The sequence below is a fragment of the Anser brachyrhynchus genome (assembly GCF_964034855.1).
Source record: "Anser brachyrhynchus genome assembly, chromosome: 1".
Taxonomy (NCBI): Eukaryota; Metazoa; Chordata; class Aves; order Anseriformes; family Anatidae; genus Anser; species Anser brachyrhynchus.
In genome coordinates, this window is record NC_137694.1 from 142655325 (window position 1) to 142673661 (window position 18337).

Consider the following 18337-nt stretch of genomic DNA (forward strand, 5'->3'; position numbering starts at 1 on the left):
ATAGTCTACGACTTACATCACTTGCAGCTGAGTGATCTGGGGGGGATACATCTGTACAAGGCAGAAAGTGAACCTGTGCCCTGCCAAATGGGCCTGAAAGCCCCCTCCTTCTGTGAAAAAAAAAAAAAAAATCCCATTTCTGCTATAAAGCAATTAACGCACTAGGAAAAAATGATAGTATGCACCAACCCAGGATAATATGCCACATTCACTGGTCCCGTAAGCCTTAATGGAAAGCAGGAGGGACAGAAATAAAATAAATAAATAAATAAAAAGACTATTTTTGTTCCCAAATTTAACTTGTACGCATTTATTTTTGGAAGCAAATTTAAGATACCTGGAATATGCCTGGCTGTCATAAAGCATGAGCGCTCCTCTCAACAAACCGGGCTGCCTGGGACTCAGCACACCTCCCGTGCCCCGAAGCCAGGAGCCACTTACAGGAGTTCAGCGCGCCTCCCTGCACTCACACGAACTTGTCTTTCTTTAAAAGCTCCCTTTCTAAATCCTGGAAGAGAATTGCTGATGAGGACAGCGCTTCCTTTTTCACGCCTGGACCTTGTGCCAGAACCAGCAAAACCCAGCTACGGGTGCTGGCCTGAACGGACCGGGCAAGGCAGTCAGGAGGAGCTGTGCCTGCCTGCACGTTCATTCGTGCTTACAAAACCCAGGACACGGATTTAGGAGACTGATCGACCCGTTTTAACTGCTGGCTTAACCGGTGATCAGCTCCCACAAGTTTCTCATCTGCTCTTTTCATTCACACTCTTCTGTACCTTTGTTCATGACGCATCGGTGAAGGCACTAAGGATGATCCCTCTTTGGCTAAAGACACCAACTGAGCTATTTCATTAGGATGCTGCCACCTATAGTTTTTCCAAAGACCACATCACCCCTGCACAGCTTTGATTCTAATTTATATTTATAAAAATGACATCGTTTATCCTTTGATACAAACCTTGGTTACCCCCCATCTCCAAGAGAAATGCAAAATAAAAAGTTTTGGGGACGCTCTCTCGTCACCTCTGTGATTTCCAGCCCCAAAGACCTTCCCAGATTGCCTGTTCTGATGCAGATTTTGGGGTGAACGCCTACCCAGCCTCCATGAGCGCTTACTTCCATGTACCAGAAAGTGTGCTGGAGCACACTACTTGATCAACGCCTTCCAGCCCACAATGCAATAGACAGAGATGGAAACCAAACCTAAAGTTTCAGCGGGACTAAACCAGCTACTCCTCTGCTTCACTGCTGCCCTATTCCTGTCCACCGGCGAGTACCGCTAAGCAGTGCCAGTAATCCTCCTCCTGTCCCACTGCTTTCCTGTACAACATGTTCTTAAAGCTAACGCATTATTAAGTAAATAACAGACCGTGGTGGAAAGGCATGCCTTCTTGTTGCAGGGCAGCAGGCAAACGGATGTTAATTCAGCATCTCTCCGCTTTGCAGCCCAACAAGCGCGGAGACCTCGGCCACACGGATGCTTTGCAGTGTCCCCGCACTTTGCAGTGTCCCCTTTGCAGTCCCACACTGAAGTCCCCGTGGTCAGCCGATGCGGTGCAGCCCCTGCTTCTGCCCCAAACCCCAATACCTTGCAAAAAGCTCAGAGACTGAGCTTTTTGGGGAAGCACATCACTACCGTACGATTTCCGGATTTCCTAATTTTTATAGCAGGCAGTGCCATTTTATCTATGCATCTAAGTACTTCTTTAAGCTCCGTGTTATTGGGTATTTATAGCTTCTATAGTATTAGACAGCGAATTAGGAGGTGAAGATGTGCTTTTGTTATTCTATTCTTCCTTAAATAGCAGAGTTGCTGAAGCTGATGTGATAAGAAAAGAACGGCATGAAGGAAGACAAACTGGGTAATCTTTCCATCTCGCTTCATCACTCCCAGATACCAAGGTATAAAACCGCTACTTTTCTCCCCTGCCTGGTACCTTCGTGTGCTACAGATGAAAAAACAAAGTACACTTTAAAATTACCTCCTGGAAAAAAAATGGAAACTCGTTGTAATTCAAAACAAATTGCCTTTCACAGAAAATAAACTGCTTTGCTGTGTAGAAAGCTGGAGCTATTGTGTATTTTTATCCATAGAATATAATAAACTGTTTATGGAGACTGTCGCTTAGCAGTGCAGAGCTCAAGCGCTTTTTATAACTCCGTGTACTCTCTAAAGTGTGTCTTTCCCTTGTAAATTTAGACCTGTGCATCATACCTAAGACCATAAGTGTACCCATAAAAGAGAAGGTTATACTTTGGTCTACCAAGATATTTTTCTCAGAGGAGTCTGTTTAAAGCTACTTCTGCCTTGCCTTAGCAATAGGCTCCACCAGAGGACTCGTTTGTAGAGGATACCACCGAATATACTGACCACCGTGTACACATGGGTTTCTGGCCCATCCTTATCTTCACATATTCCCTTGGCTGACTGATAAGGTCTGTCCTGAACCAGCTGACACCAAGGAGAACCACGAGCCTGAGACTCCCGAGGGAAACAACAAGTGTTGGAAGACATACCAACGAAATCTGTGTCCAGTTTTATCGCATGCTCTTTGAGCATCAACAGGCTAAAAGTCCGCACGCCCTAAGCAAATACACACTGCGAGGCTCTTTCAGGGTCACCAAGAGTCAATTCAACGGTGACAAACAGCTAAAGAAATCCCACCGGGTCTCTTATACCTGTTTCGACACAGGCATTTCCTGAGTCATCAACTTAATTTTCCTCTCGAATTATTTCAAAAATTGACAGAAATTAAGGCATCTCCAGCAAGCACAGTGAAGGCATTTCGAACGCGTTCCACAAAACACCACCTGCTGCCTGAAGGGCACCAAGACGAGTTGCTGTTGGGTCAGTTCCTCCAAACACAGCCGGATGAGCCGTGACTGCCAAGAGGAATTTCGTTGGCTCCAGCTGAGGCTGCACAGAGGGTATGGCCACCAGGTGTTGCTGGACTTGCAAGAGGTATGAACGCAATAAAATGTTCCCCTTGAAATCAAAACAATACTTATTTAAATCTCAGCAACATTAAAAACATCACTGCTGATTGCTTTTGCAGAAACCTCTACTAATACGTTCACGCTACCCTCCCGACTGCTGTCCGTATTTCCCCCAGGTGCCGACAGACCCATTTGCTTCATTTTGGACTGCCAAGGCTTTTAGCTCCCCCTCGCTGTAACTCATCGAACAGATGTAGGCACTTTACACTCACCATTTTGCAATACACAATGCTCACACTTTGCAGACACCAAAAATTGAATGACTCCAGCGTTACTGCTCCGATCGCACCGCTCTCTTTCACATGTGTTTTTAAAACCTCCCATTTTAAACGTAGTTCGGAGCAGCCAAAGACCCCCTTGCCTTCTTCGCTGCACTTCGGGAGGATCCACAACATCTACCTGCAAAACGTTAATCAAATCTGCTCCCAGATTAGAAGAACGTTTCTGCTAGTGACTTATGGCACCACATGCATTGCACGAGCAGATCACAGCTTAGTCATCTTCACGTGGGGCGGTGAAGAGGCTGCGGCGCTACCCTGAGAAGGCACTGGGGAGTACGAGGAGGGACTTGTGGCTGATCCAAAAACATAAACTGAGAGGACCCAGCCTTGCCAAACCTGAAGAATTGAGAAGAATAATTCAATTTCCATAACAAGATGTGCAAGTAAATGGTCTCCATCCCTGACCTTTTTGCGTAGCCTCTCTTTGCTCTTTAATAATACAGAACCCCAAATCTCTCCGTAGGAGAAGACTGTATATTTAATACCATGGGTACATTACATTTGATTGGTTTAAGAATAAATTTCCCTCTCTCCTGTGATTGTTGACTCTATTTCAGAGCACACAAAGCTGGGAAATTAAGTAGTTTTTTCTACATGAGCGTGTTACAATCCTGGCACACACAGCCTTCCTTCTACTGCCTCCCAAGACAGATTCCCATGTTCATTCAGATCCATGCCCTTCAATATTTTGGGTTGATACAAAACAAACACACTCAGTTCATTGGCACCTTCAGTCCCAGAAAGGCACCCTGAGACACGTGGAAATGTGAAGGTGAGTTGTGCATTGTTGGATATATACTACATTTAAAGAGCCAAAGCCAGTGCTTTGACTGATAACAGGACCTCAGAGGGCAAGAAAAGTGATGTAATCCAGCTGTGCAGGACGTTACACCACTGAAAACAGACTTAAAAAAACCTTTGCTTTCTGCACAATGAGTGCTTGGCAGGGTTTCTGCCCACAGCACGGCTTGGTTACACCGTACCAGTTAGATACTGGCTGTGCTGGTATCAAGCTGCACTTCTGACACCAAGAGTGGAGCGAGAGGATGCGCTGGGAGGCAACATCTCTTCATTAAATCTTCAAACAGAGAGAACTGGTCTCCTGTTATCACAGGCTCACAGAGTGTTTGAAGTTGGAAGGGACCTCTGGAGATCATCTGGCCCATCACCCTGCCGAGCAGGGTAACCTAGAGCACATTGCGCAGGATGGCACCCAGGTGGGTTTTGAGCATCTCCAGAGAAGGAGACTCCAAATTATTGGACATCGATGAGCTCGCTTTAGTCCTGCTGAATCTGAAATGTAGCTTTGCTACTGCGATAAATATTTGCCTGAGACATCTAAATTTTTTAATCACATTTGTAGCTTCTCGGTAACAGCCTGTGTTACCATGAAGCTCCTTCTTTTCCCTCCCTTGCTGCTCTCCCACCACGACTACGGACACTGAACTCGGGGCGCAGCTGTGGGTGTCCTGCGAGATGAGGCAGCCCCAGATGCCGGCACGGCTGCAGGCAGCATGCAGCAGGACCCCAGTCTCCGGAGAGCTCCTGCGGGGCACTCACAGCCCCACTCCCGACAGCAGCAGCAGCAGCCACGACCGCAGAGGCTGCGCTTCCACGTCAGGAGAAGGCTCAGACTACACACCCACAGGCACGCTTCGTGCGAAAGAAAACGCTTTTAATTAAAAACACAGTACAAGTGAAGTTCACAAGATCATTATGAAAACAAAACCAGACTGCCTACCATCTATAAACTCTGACGTCTATAGATAGGCAAATTAATTACCCCTCGCTCCAACCACGGAAAGTTCCTACCTCATCAGCGGATCGAGCCAGGCGCACCTGCTCCCTTGCCTTTAATGATCAGCCAACTCCTCTCACCAACCTGCCTTCCTTCAATGATTAAAGAGCTAGAAGGCAAGCGCCAGTAATAACGTTACATTTTTGCCTTCCGTAATCTAATCTTTGCCCTGTAGAAACTGCTGATGAGAGCTCGCTCCCACTTAAGATTTACATAAAAACAATCCGCATCGTGTTGCACCGCAGAGGGCTGGTGCCCCAGCCTGGTGTTACTGCCATGGCGGTACAAGGAACGAGAAATTACTCCAAGGCAGAAATGATATACGGCCCCGTATCAGCATCAAGCGGGCTTTGATGCATGGTTACTATTTTGGGAGGCTAATGACATGCGAGTGATAAAGCAAACGAGCTTTTTAATGATGACAAATGGAGGAGAATACACGGCGCTGACTTCCAGCTGAAGAAAGATTTATGGGAGCTAATTATGGTATGTTAGATTTATAGGGGAAAAACAGAAGAAGAGGAAAAACTTCTGGAAGATCTCGTGTGTGTGTCAACCTGGAATAACAATTTACTTTCAGATAAATGATGTGAGGTGCAGTCCAGTGCACACTTCTAGCTGGCATTCGTATTGCCTTGGTAGATGTACACAAAGCCTAAGGTGAGTGTGAGTCTGGGGAAGGTAAATGGAATTAAACGAGTTATAGAAAAAACGTAGATTTGTAAGAGGAGTGGAAATATGCTAACAATTAGAGTTTATATTGGTATTGAGGATAAGTTAATTGTATGGCAAAGCTGGTGGGATGGAGCCTTCAGTCCCCACATCAATCTCTTAAAACGTGAAGACTCCCACATAGCAGGGGAGATACCTGGAAGTTTGTTAACGCAAGTTAACGAGTTAAGTCTCTTAACACAAGTTAACGCGTTAGGAAGTTTGTTAACACAGGCGAGCAGCACCAGTCCACGTCCATGGCGCACCAGGGAGAAGCCCCAGCATTTCGGCTAACTTCAGACCACGCTGCAGACCACCTTACAAAGCCGGCCCGGCAGTTTAGGAGCAGTTTGAGCAGCGAGGGGGAAGCGGCCGCCTCTCCGCACCCCTGCACACGCCTGCGAGCCAGCCCGGGGCGCTTAAGCCGCGTTAAGCCGGCGGCGGTGCCAGCCCGGGCGGCCTCCAGCGCCCTCACCCCCGGCCCGCCGCGAAATGGCGGCCGGGGGGTGCTGAGGCGGGGGGGTCCCGGCGGCAGCCCCGAGGGGTCGGGCCCTTCCCTCGCCCCCTCCGGTGCCGCTGCCTCCCCTCTGGGGGCCGGAGGCTCCGCGGGGAGCGGCTTTCACTCACCTGGGGCCGGCTGGAGGAGCGAGGCCGCAGCCCGAGGAGGGGGGGACACGGGCGGCAGGGAGCGGTGCCCGCGGGCGGCCCCGGGGAGCGAGCGAGGCGTTAGCGGCCGCTCCGAGGGCTCCGCGCCGGAGCCGCCGACCTGCGGCCACCTGCTGGGGCCGTCCCGCTCCGATCTGCTCCGCTCCGCCCCGGCCGCCACCTGCCTCGCCCGGCACGGCCCGGCCCGGCCCAGGGAGCGGCAGCCGGGGCAGGCCGGGTCGGGGAGGCGGCGAGGCGGGGCTCTGGGGCGGGCTGGGGGCAGGTGGAGGGGTGCGGGATCAGCCTGGCGCCCAAGCTTCATTTCTGCGTTACTTCTAGAGCAGCCGCTGCAGGCCAGGAAATAAATCTACTTAAACGTTTTATCCCCCTGTTAAGTAGCACCGTTTTTAAAACGCACGAGCTATTCTGTCAGTGGTAATTTAAAAAAAAAATCACTGCGTGAAGGAAAGACGTGTCTTTGTCCAAAGCAGGCCTGAGAAGCGCATTGTTCACCTGCGAGGTTCCAACAAAGGCTCCTGCTTTGTGTACTCTATGGAATTGCCTGGGTGTTGGCTGCCTTCGAGATAAAAATGTTTGTTCTTCCCCCACCTCAGAAAATAAAGAAAAACTCTGAAAATACAAAGTGCATGAGAAGGCACAACCTAGGACACCTAAAACTAAGTTTGGGCTTCTTTTACATCTATTAAAGTAAATGATAATACTGCTTTATGGATTTTAATACAAGTCAAATGTGGGAGACCTTCAGAAAAAACTAAAACAGCAATTTACGAGGGAGTCAGGTCCAAAAAATCCATTTGATGGAGACATCATTTCAGGCCATGTCTTATGCAAAATGTTTTAATTACAAGCAAACTTTGTTTCTTTAAAGTTTGTTAATAAAAAATCTGATCCTTGTCATGATACAGGGATGCGTGTTTCAGCATGGTCAAACCAAGTCAAGTCACGCGAAATTTTTGTCTATCTAATCAAGCTGTTTTTCTTCTGCATGGGAAGTGTCTGAAGTGTAAAATCAACTGTGAAATATCTTTCCACGTGTTTGGGTAACTGTGTGTGTGAATACCGCAACAGCTGTAATTCATTCATCTTCATTCCACATACTCCCTCTGCTGGAAATGAATGTGAAGGTCCAGTAGATCAGAGGAAAGATTATTAAGAGTGCAAGGTATGTTTTAAAAAAAACAAAGTCTCCTTTTATTAAAAGATCACACTTTTTTTTTTTTTTTTTTACAGACAGTCCAGTCTGTATAGTCTGTATCAGTAACGCTTTTATTCCTCATTGCATGGCTGAAATACTGAAATCACCAAGAAATGAAAATAGGAGTTAATAATATAATAATAATATTCCATATATACTAACCTCATATGCATTTTATTGTAACATTTAAGAACAAAATCAGATAAAATAAATACACAAAAAGCAAGAGTAAACCGAGCTGCTAAAGCGCATCTGGTGCTAATAGCCAGGTGGCTGTCTTAAAACTCTACAGCCTGCAGTGACACTGACCGGATTAGTTGTCCTCAGAAGAAAGACAGGAAAAAAATAGTTCTCTCTGGTACTACCACTGCCACTCCACGCCATGATCATTATTTCAGGATAACAGCTAAAAACACTTGTTTTAACACTGGCACCAGAATCTTAACTCTGATTACACGTTAGTGAAGATCAAGCTTTATTAGTGAGTGAACAGAAAAATAATAAAAAATAAATAAATCTGGTTGACTTTCAGTGGAGACAGCAGCAGAAATCATGTAGATATATGGCTTCAAATGCTGCTGAAAGGTTGCCTGCATAGATTTTAGAAAAACCAAACAAACAAACAAAAAAAACAACAGTGAAATACTTCTGCTCAGCAAAACAATGAATTCTTCCTCTTTGGTAGAACTATATGTGTAAGCAGAGATACTGTTTCCTGTAAGTAGTAGCTTCTGTTTCTTCTAGGATCAAGAAGAGACTAAGGATGGAGGATACCAAAGGCACCAAGTTCTTTAATCTACAAATCCTGACAACCAGTTATGCTCAAGGAAAATACCTTTTAGTGGTTAATGGTAACAGTTTCCACAGCCACAAGTAAGCAAAATTAAATGAAATAGCTCCAAAAACAGTGGCTAGAAATTACAAAAACATTGCTGCAGAAGAGCTTGAACCCTTTTAAAAATACTATAGGCTCCTTTGTTGTGCAAAACAGATCATTTTAGATCATCGCAGAATATCTGAGATCAAGTTCAACATGCTCTTATTTCATGAAAAATATCTATTTAGGCTTGCCTTTGTAAAAATATTGTGGTAAATGGTAATTTAAAAATGTATAAAAATCAAGTTTTTAAGTATAGCATTGTTCACAGTTATAAATAAGTCACAAATGTAAACAAATGGTAAAGAGATTTTTTTATATGTTTATTTCCAAACAAAATACTATAATAAAGCAACAGCAAGAAAATCACCCAATGATGCATAAACAACATGATAAGAAAATAGACACTGTCACAAAATATAATACATTTCATTTCAGACATATTCAATAGCACTTCCTGTTTTATGGAAAAATTAAGATGTGTTAAAAAAGATTTGAGAATTTGCCACCAGAAGTAGAGAACTTTCAAAATTCTGAGCTCATTATTTATTTTTATTTAAGGATGAAGCAAACTTTCACATTCAGCATTGGTATGAAGATTTTTAGAATATACTGCTAGAACAATACACACAAGTCCCAACAAACACGCACTGTTCAAGTCCTCTTTGGTTACAGCAAACATTTTGTGTCAACACGCAGGCTTTTTGTTAAACTGAAATGTATTATTTGCAAATTTAAGCAAATTCAATTCATTCTTCTTTTTTCGCTTTTCTTTCTTCTTTCTTTTTCTTTCAGTTTCTGACTTTGCATTAAGTCAGAAGTAGCAGGGTTGCCACTACAGTGCAACTGCTCTTTGCTCTCTGAATATGCTCACCTGAATGTTTTTTTTTTTAAACTATGAATAATCATACAGCAACTAATTGCTGTCAGAAGTCACTTGAGGTCTATAACCCATTGGAACTGACAAAAGCTCCTTTGGCCCCATCCATGACCTGATGATCCTTTTGCAATTTGCAGAAAAATAAAGTCCTCGTTTCCATACTGTTTTCTAAACAAAGGCTAATCCTAGTATTAAAGCCTATCACTTTATCACTTTTTTTTTTAAACAAAAAGTATGTTTATTACATCTTGATATTTTTAATCTCATATTCCTGTAATCCTTTCTACTTACATAAAGACATAAAAGTCCAAATTGCTTAAGAATCTTGAGCTTTTACCTTCTGTAACATTTGGTAGGGGAGCACCTAGTTACTGACTTTTTTATGATCTTATACAGAAATGTTAACATCATTGCAACTAAGGAATTACATATGAGGACACAGCCCTCTGCACAGCATATCCACTTCCAGGAAGAACCTAGTTTCACCTATTTTATATTAATTTAACATTTCAATCTTGTCTTCTGAATTACAGGGTACTAGTTTTACAGACTAAGATCACATTTCTCAAACTTCTTTGTGATGATCTTCTAAAAAATGTGCATGGCAATATGACTGCAAAACAACGTATCACTCTTTCATATCTTCTGGGATGATGAGATGATCATCTCTCATCTTGGAATAGTGTACAATGTACCTTTTAATAACTGCATAATGAGGAAATGTACAATATCATTAAGTCTGATCCCGCTGTCTTTATTACTTGCAAGTAGTCCCATTAACACTGGTGACTGCTGAAATGACTTCCGTGGCTGAGTAAGAGTGCCATAAATAAAGAATGAAGAATCAGGACCTACAAATTAAAATCAAGTCACCTCCATTGAAGAATAAAGTATTGTTTCTTTTGAGGAAGGGAATACAGTAAGAAGGATGAACTGTTTAAAAAAATAAAAAAAAAGCAAAAGCAAAAGTGAATAATTTACTGATTTAAATAGGAATTATTTATATATTGCCAAAGACAGAGGCAGGGATTTTCCAGTTCGTTTCTAGGAGAGAATTCTACATTCCCTCCTGGCATTTAAAGTTGGCGAATATATAACAGTGACAAGTATTATGATATAAAGAGCTGAAATTTTGAGCAAGATTAAGCAACAATAACTATCACCAAACAGTATTCATTCATATTAAAAAGCTCTTTAAGTAGAAAATTAGTGCAGTTGTAGTAAAATTCTCAAAAGTTGAACACACCTCAAGTGTACATGTATATCAGAAAGATATGAAAAATACATATCTTCATACATAGATATCACAACACTGCTGTATCTCCTGGCATCACTATCCTCTTTTAGCCAAATTAAGGAGTAGGTCAGGTTTTAAGGGGGAAAAAAAGAAAAACTCTTTCAAGCATAATCTTCACACAGTTCAGCAACAATACATTCAAATTCTAACACCTGAATATAGACACCTTTATAAAGCTTCATGTTGTTATATTACATCCCCTTTTTCAGTTATATCACTTTTTAAAATAAGGCACTTTTTTAAAATAAACACAGTGTCAGTACATTCAACAGAACCTGCATTTTTCTCTGTTTACTGAGATGGGCTGTATCATACAAAAATAAAAGAGATGGGAGAGAGGAGGGAAGGGAGGCCATCTAGACTGATTTCTTCCTGCTGAACAACATTAAGAGTGTCCAAAAGCCCATGCAAGCATTTGTGAAATAGATTTAATGAAATTAAGCATTCAGCAGGGAAAAATGATAACGAAATTAGAATTAAACTTGAACTCTAACTCTCCAGATCATGTGCAGGGTCTTCACAGGCCATTGTGAATATAGCATTAAAAGTCCTTGAATGAAGAATTCCTAGAAAACAAAACAGAACAAAACCAAGTCTAATTTGTTTAATGTTTGGTGAATATAGAAATACTTCCTGATGTTTCCATCTGCAAAAATTTAAGATTTCTGAAAGCAATATAAGCAGGCCTTCCAGTCTCTTCAGCAGTCAATCCAGATGATTCGAAGAATTAGACTGTATTGTGCAAAAAGTGTTATAATGCTCTCTGAAGAGAAAGACAATCTTGGCACTCCTATCATCTACAAAAGTTGTACAGGAAGTCTTTTCAATCATGTCTGCAAGACAAAATACAAGGCATGTTCATTTCACTGTACTGAGACAAGGAATCTGGGGCAATTAAAGATGAGAGAATGAAGAAAAGTTACTGTCCAGTTTACTTCTGATAGCACCTTCTCAATAAATAAAAAGGTGATTGCCTGACTCATCTTCCACCACGGTCTGTGTGCTGAAATAACACACAAAAATACTGTAGAGGAGGAAGGGTGTCAACAGTGATTCCAGCACTGCTGTCTCAGTATGCTTCATGGACCGCAGAGGCAGACATTAGATGTGGAAGACGCCTTTCCACCAGTAAGTCATTGTCTTCTACAGTATCTTTTTGAATCCCTGGTAACTTATCTTCAAGCATCAAAAAGTGAAATTTCACCTCCTAGAAGTCTACTTCTGGTATTGCACTCCTTCAAATCCAACAGGAACTTACAGCTAGATCACATTTCATCAACTCGTATATACATTTAAATTGCCTTAATTAATTCTGTGATTCTGCTGATGATTACACCCAAATATTTGCATTAATATAATCTCTGTCAGGTTGTACCTTACATTGTCTTTTCTTTCTTTCATTCTGGTCTCAACGATTTTTTTTCTGAATCTTTCTAGATTTTGCTGGGAGGGAAATGATTTCATCATCTATAAATATTTCAGTAACTTCTACTGTTCTGTCTTCTTGATGCAAACTCTTAAGTTCTTAACATCAAATGTATAAAGAGCTTTAGTATTTTGGACATTAGAGCACTCACCCAGACATAGGTAAAACAAATACAAATTACCTATATAAAAAGACAGATTGAGATTTAGACCTCTTTACCTCAGGAGAGTCTTACCAAACAGGCTATTTTGTTCATCACTGTATCAATATACAGACCATTTATTAAAACAAATTAATCTGGAACAACCCTAGTTCTCCTCACTTGTCCAAGAAATTATAAAAAAGAACAGGTTAAGTAAAAATTTATGAGTGATATTAGTATCTTGGGCACTCAAAAATTAAAAATAATTTAGTAGAAAAAAATGGAAGTTCATTTACATTCAAAAGCTACATTGAATTAATGGAGAAAGTTTTAGCTTAGACCAGGTGAAGATCTTAAGCAAACAAAGTATTTGTACTTGCTTCACATCATTTATTTTTAGTCTTTATTTAAACTCCTTGTTCCATAGGAATTACAAAAGCAGATCATGCCACATCAGGCTAGTACTGAGAAAAACAATACAAAAAGCAAACAAGAAAGGAGTTGAATTCATAATCTAGTTTGTAGAAGATTAGTCTTGATATGAAATTTAAACAGTTTTTAATTTAAACCAATTTATTTAGTTTACTAATTAGAAAGGAATATTATCACCCTGATAAGGGGTCGATACAAATAGAAACAGCACCATAATCACCTCTATCAATACAATGATCTAACCCTCTTTTCTTTAGACTATCAAAAATAGAAGAAAATGTTATGGTAATAAAAAATAAATTAAATTGTTCTAAATGATACAGAGCTTTTTCCAACAAATTTAAAACCTATGCTGTATTCTGAGTCGGGAGAAGTGGACATGGTTCTATCAGAGGAATGAAGACTCCCTATACTTGCTACCAAGAGTTACCAAATAACAAGCTTGCACTGCTGTGTTTTCCAGCTAAGGGCACTAGGACCATCTCCTTGACCCAAAGAAACCTGCCTTGTATTACTAGGACTTCAGTACTTAGAGGAGTCCATGATAACAAAGATGATCAATTATCTGAGGTACCAAAACAGTTAACAAAATTCATCTTAGAAGTACACAACTACCTCAAAAGCAGAAATAATTCCCTGTAAATCTTGAATTGAGAATTTTTCCCTCTCCACTGGCAATTATTTTTAATGCATGCTGCCACCTATCTCCATAAAAATTGTGATGCAACAAGTAAGCAGCTACCAAATAGGAAATCAAGCTCAGACTGAATCTGATGGGAGTAGCTGTATATGAGGGAAGTTCCTTTCAGTGACTGCTAAAAGGAAAATTGGCTTTGTTCCTCTGTAGTGTTACATGTGTTTGAAGACTTTTAGAATGCATTTATGTTTCTTGGAAAAAATGCTCACAGATATATACATATAAGGAGTAAAAACGATTCTGAAAGCTACTACAAGAAGAAAGGCTGGATTGTTATGAGCTTTTATGTAGGAAATATGAAAATATTTATAGCTGCACAAAATGATGGCAAGTCAAGTGGAGATTTTATGTAACATTATTACTATTATTGTTTCAAGAATTTATGGCTATAGCATCCTGGTGCAAGTAGTTGCTATCAACAATATAGTTTTGACATAGCTGAATAAAACAAAATAAAAGGAGTACCATCCAAAGAGTATGGTCCTGAATCTTGTAACTTTTTTTGAGCAGTGTAATTCTGTGGAATTGAGCCAATATTTCAAGAAGAAATATCAGAGTCTAACATTTTTTTTTTCAGTGTTTGGAACTTAAATGTTGTTGAACCGCTTACCCTTCCAGGGACCAATCCGGAGATCGACGGTGTGTATGTTCAGGTGATGGTGTTCTTAACGTAGAGCTTAACTGATAGGGGATTGTACGATTTTGGCGTCGAAGCTCCTGTACAGCACGTTCCCTAGATAAAAATCATTTTAGACACAGGCTAAGCACTTTTCAAAAATCATCAGTTATCTTATAGTCATTACCATTTCCTTTGCCATCTTTTTTTTTTTAATGATTTAATTGTATTCATAATATACGCTGAAAGACAGATTAGCAAATCTCTTTCTGCATAGTGTGTTTGCAACTACTGACTTACAGACTGCATGACGCAACCTAACTTTGTTCTTTCCAAAACAATTCAGGTGATTGTGTTTGTAATTCCCTTGAAGTTGAAGAGAATTTTTTTTCAAGAATGGTAGCAAAGGATCTGTGCCTCCGAAAGAGGCTCACTAATATTTATGGTGCTAACAAATTGTAAATTAAATCTTAATGTTACTGCAACTGTAAATAACCATGTGAGTAACGAATTATCCTTAACTAGGAGAAGAGCTTAAGTACCCAGGCTGATTCAACGTTTTGCCATTGAACACCTCAAGAAGCAACATTTGTACTCCCCACCAGGGAATACCCAAACATTACAAAATGGATGAATTCACGCAGAGTGAATGGAGAAAGAAGAGTAGAAAGTGAGTAGAGTTTAAAGAAGACTGAGTTTCTTTTGAAACAAATGTACTGCTACATTAGTATACAATATTGCTTGTTTTACGCAGCTGATGAAGCACGCAATGCCACCTTAACTGACTCGCACATCTAACACCAAAGTTCTGCATCTTTTGCCATGACTTCAGGATAAAGGAGAATCCAGTTTGAAATTGAAACATACACTGTGATATTTAAGAAATTCATCTTTAAAAAGACATACGTAATCTCAAGTGTAGAGGTTTTCCCTTCAAAGCCCTCATCCTTACTTAGGAGAGAACAATATCAACAAAGTAATTTGCCACAATTAAACAGGAGACCTCATTCTCAACCTATGCTATATCACATCACTCTGCTTCTTCTAGTCATCTCCTTTATGTACTCTAAATAATGCTTGGCACTGTAGTATTTTTATCCTCAATAAATCCATGAAATAGAGAAATACTGCTATTTTTGCTTCACAGATAAGAAACTATTTAAGACACCAAGACAAGAGAGCTAAACTAACTCATAAAGCAGGCCAGAGACTATTCTCTGGTCCTGCAGCTAAATTAGTTTAACAGTCTGTACAGGCTGTTCCATATACCTCCTCACACCCCACTCCCATTAAATAAAAAATACAATTTCCTCCATATTGTCATTTGGGAACCGTCCCTGGCACCTTCTCTGTCTCGAGCAGTACCTGGAAGAAGGCAGGTTGGTACGGGCTTAAATTCTTCCAGAGTATCTATTAATGCTTAAATTGTATGTACCCCTCAAGTCAATACTCTGATCTGTTTTAGTCCTCTACTGCAGATGTTGCCAAAAGATAGTGTTCACATCACAGAACTAGTAGTCTATAAATTACTCATTTAGCCAACTAATCACTTAGACCCTCACCATAAATCAAGGAAAATGAGTGCAGACAGACAAGCATTTCCAGGAAAGTGATCCACCGCATCCTAAAACAGGCCATTCCAGAGTGCAGCTCATGTCCGTATCTCATTCCATTGGCAGACAAGGAATTTAGACAGAATGCATGTTTCACACAAAGTTCAGTGACATGAGTAGCCTCTGAACACACAGGAGATGTACAGCAAAGCAAACACAATCTTTGCTGTTTATCCTTCTAATTAGTTTAAATCTTAGTACTATATTGTATTTCACCCCAATTAGGTGAAGGCAGCATAATACAAAATCGTGTACTTGCCTTTCAAACCGCTCAGTCCCCAGCTGTCTTTTGGTGATGTCCAGTTCTGACTCTAGCTGCGCTGTTGTATTCCTGAGCTGAGTAAAATCTCGGCTCTGCACAGCACTGTAAAGCCAATACGCTTTAATTAGACAGCAGCCATAACCCTCCAAGTATGGTACCAAATGCAATTAAGCAAAATGAAAAGAAGAGCTACACCATGCAGTTGACTCTGTTTTGGAGTAAAATATAAGACTACATGGAAATGTCCTTCAGGTTATAGCTGAAGAATTAAAAGTAGGTTTTTGGCATATTCTGCTATTAAGGTATCCAAGGTAAAAATGGAGCTAAATATAAACCATCTGTTCATAATTGGGAAGAATTAAAAAAAAAAAAAAAAAAGTACAATATTCTCCTGGTCATTTACTCACAGCTTATTTTCCGCTAAAGAAAGCTGTTCCTTGAGAAGCTGAATTTCAGAGTCTTTTTCTTGCTTTGCTATCTGTGACCGAAATTCTCTCTCACAATTGGACGCAAGCAAAGATTCCAGGTTTTTCAGAGATGCTCTTTCATTTCCCAGTTGTTCTCTCAGCAGCTCTATTTCAGAATAGGAAGACTCACACTCACTCTGCAACTAAACAAAGATTTTAGAGTTTTAGGTGTATGTCTGTTAACCTTACTGGCCATCTGCTAGGGTAGCCTTTTTTTAAAAATAAATAAATAAATAAATTCTAGTATCAATGACCCAGAAACACTCTTACTCCAAGGTGGTTGATAACTGTTTTATTTGACCTCAATCAAAACCCTGGGTCAGATTTATAAATTCACCCCATGTATATATCTGAACATAAGCATATTTAATACAAATGGCAAACTGCTATGAAATATATGGATCAATGGACACACTCTTCATGTGAAAAACACAATTATCAAAGAGAAGGAGGGAAGATTTACATTTTGTTGTGGGAAGGAATTCTGATTTAAGTATTTTCATGCAGGAGATGACATCCAGATGTCATTTAACCAAACAATATCTGCATCTCCAGCAGAGTGAGATGACACTTATTTTACTTAACAGAGCATCAAGAATAAATTTAGGAGGGAGGAAGGGAAAATGAACAAAATCCAAAACAAGAGATTAAACATCTAGATACCCCCAGGGGAACCTACAAAAGAAGAATACCCATAAAACCTTGTATGTTTCACTGAAAAGGCAACATACACACACACACACACACAAAATAAATAAATCCCAGAGAAGGTGTATCAGCAAAATCTGTATCGAGTTAGCTAATGAAAGATGCAGAAAATTGCCTGGTTTAATGCTAGTAAGTAAACTAGATGCTTCATCTTTTCATTTTAATATATCTAACCGAGTCCACTTTGGATATTGTAAACACTTTTGTCTGTATTTTCTTCAACCCTATTTTACATTATGCTCAATAACGCTCAGCCAATGGTTGTGGAATATCTAGGAGCTGAGACTCCTCAACAAACACCCCAAATTTCCAACACATTCCTCAGAATTTTCAGAGGATAACCCTTTTTGTGTTCAAACCAGGACAATACTGAGAAAACTCCAGTAATAGGCCAACAGAAGAAAAAGCATTTTTCATTTCACTAAGCAAAATCCAAATTATATGGTTTTAACAAATTAAAATGAAAGTTTTCCTTATTCTGAAGATCCAAATTTCCACTAGCTGTCAATTAAAATCTAGTTCCCTTGCCTATAAACTGTTTCAATTTTACTTTTGCATTTCAGAACAAAAGAATACTAAAAACTGTAGACAGCATAAGTTATAAGAAAATAAATTGTATTAAAACCACTGAAAAAACATTATTCAGCATCATGTTTAGTTTTGACTTCTGAATAAACATGTGCTGCAATCTAGTAACGTAGCTTTCTCCAACGGATTACCACGTAAAATAAGAGCCCTATCTGAGGGTTATACGCAGCTGATGAAAGAGTACTGTTTGAAAGGTATGAAAAAAAACAGTGAAAATTTCCCAGGTTCAGAATTTTCACAAAACTCTCCACTTGCATTTCTGCGTTTTTCTCTCCTGAAACTTTTGCTTCTTTCCACAAAACCCCAGCAAGCCCCTTCTCTGACAATTTCCCAGAAGGATACTGGAAGTCTTATTAAATCTCCCAAAAGTTTCAGACAAGTGTCATACGCTGGAAATCTTCCCGATCAAATGCATCATAGAGTATTCCAGAATTATACAAAAGACATCTTGCAACATATTTGGCTGGAACAAATAACCAGCTGTCAAACAGCAACTTTACTCGTTGCATATAGAAATGGCGTAAAGGTTAAAGGAGAATGCTGGAAGCCCAAGGAACATGAAATTATCTCAGCTGGAGCAGGGAACAGACAGAACAGCAATAGAATTATGCAGAAAATATCTGAATATTCTGAGTATGTATGAACAATTTTTCCGAGTTTATCCAAACTGTTTTTTTTTTAATT

At 40.3% G+C, this 18337-nt stretch overlaps 2 protein-coding genes across 14 annotated transcripts in view; both read right to left on the reverse strand.

Annotated features, from left to right (window-relative positions):
• CRACDL (CRACD like) overlaps nt 1–6567 on the reverse strand; it is a 61375-nt gene extending 54808 nt beyond the window's left edge. The window contains exon 1 of one of the 3 annotated variants that reach the window (XM_080575525.1): nt 6415–6567. Coding sequence is in view for 2 of the 3 variants with exons in the window: in XM_080575521.1 (XP_080431647.1) it covers nt 17–51 (35 nt within the window). In the remaining variant the exon portion in view is untranslated. The other 2 variants (XM_080575524.1, XM_080575521.1) reach the window with 2 other exon arrangements.
• A 265-nt stretch (nt 6568–6832) lies between these two features.
• The window catches only part of TSGA10 (testis specific 10), a 39227-nt gene continuing 27722 nt past the window's right edge, over nt 6833–18337 (reverse strand). For 8 of the 11 annotated variants that reach the window (XM_080575532.1, XM_080575535.1, XM_080575529.1 and 5 more), the window contains 4 exons: nt 16298–16500; nt 15888–15992; nt 14010–14132; nt 6833–11268 (listed from right to left, as the gene is read on the reverse strand). In XM_080575532.1, the coding sequence (XP_080431658.1) occupies nt 11244–11268; nt 14010–14132; nt 15888–15992; nt 16298–16500 (456 nt within the window). In that variant the 3' untranslated portion in view covers nt 6833–11243. Of the gene's footprint in view, nt 11536–14009; nt 14133–15887; nt 15993–16297; nt 16501–18337 lie in introns of all 11 variants that reach the window. The other 3 variants (XM_080575537.1, XM_080575539.1, XM_080575531.1) reach the window with 3 other exon arrangements.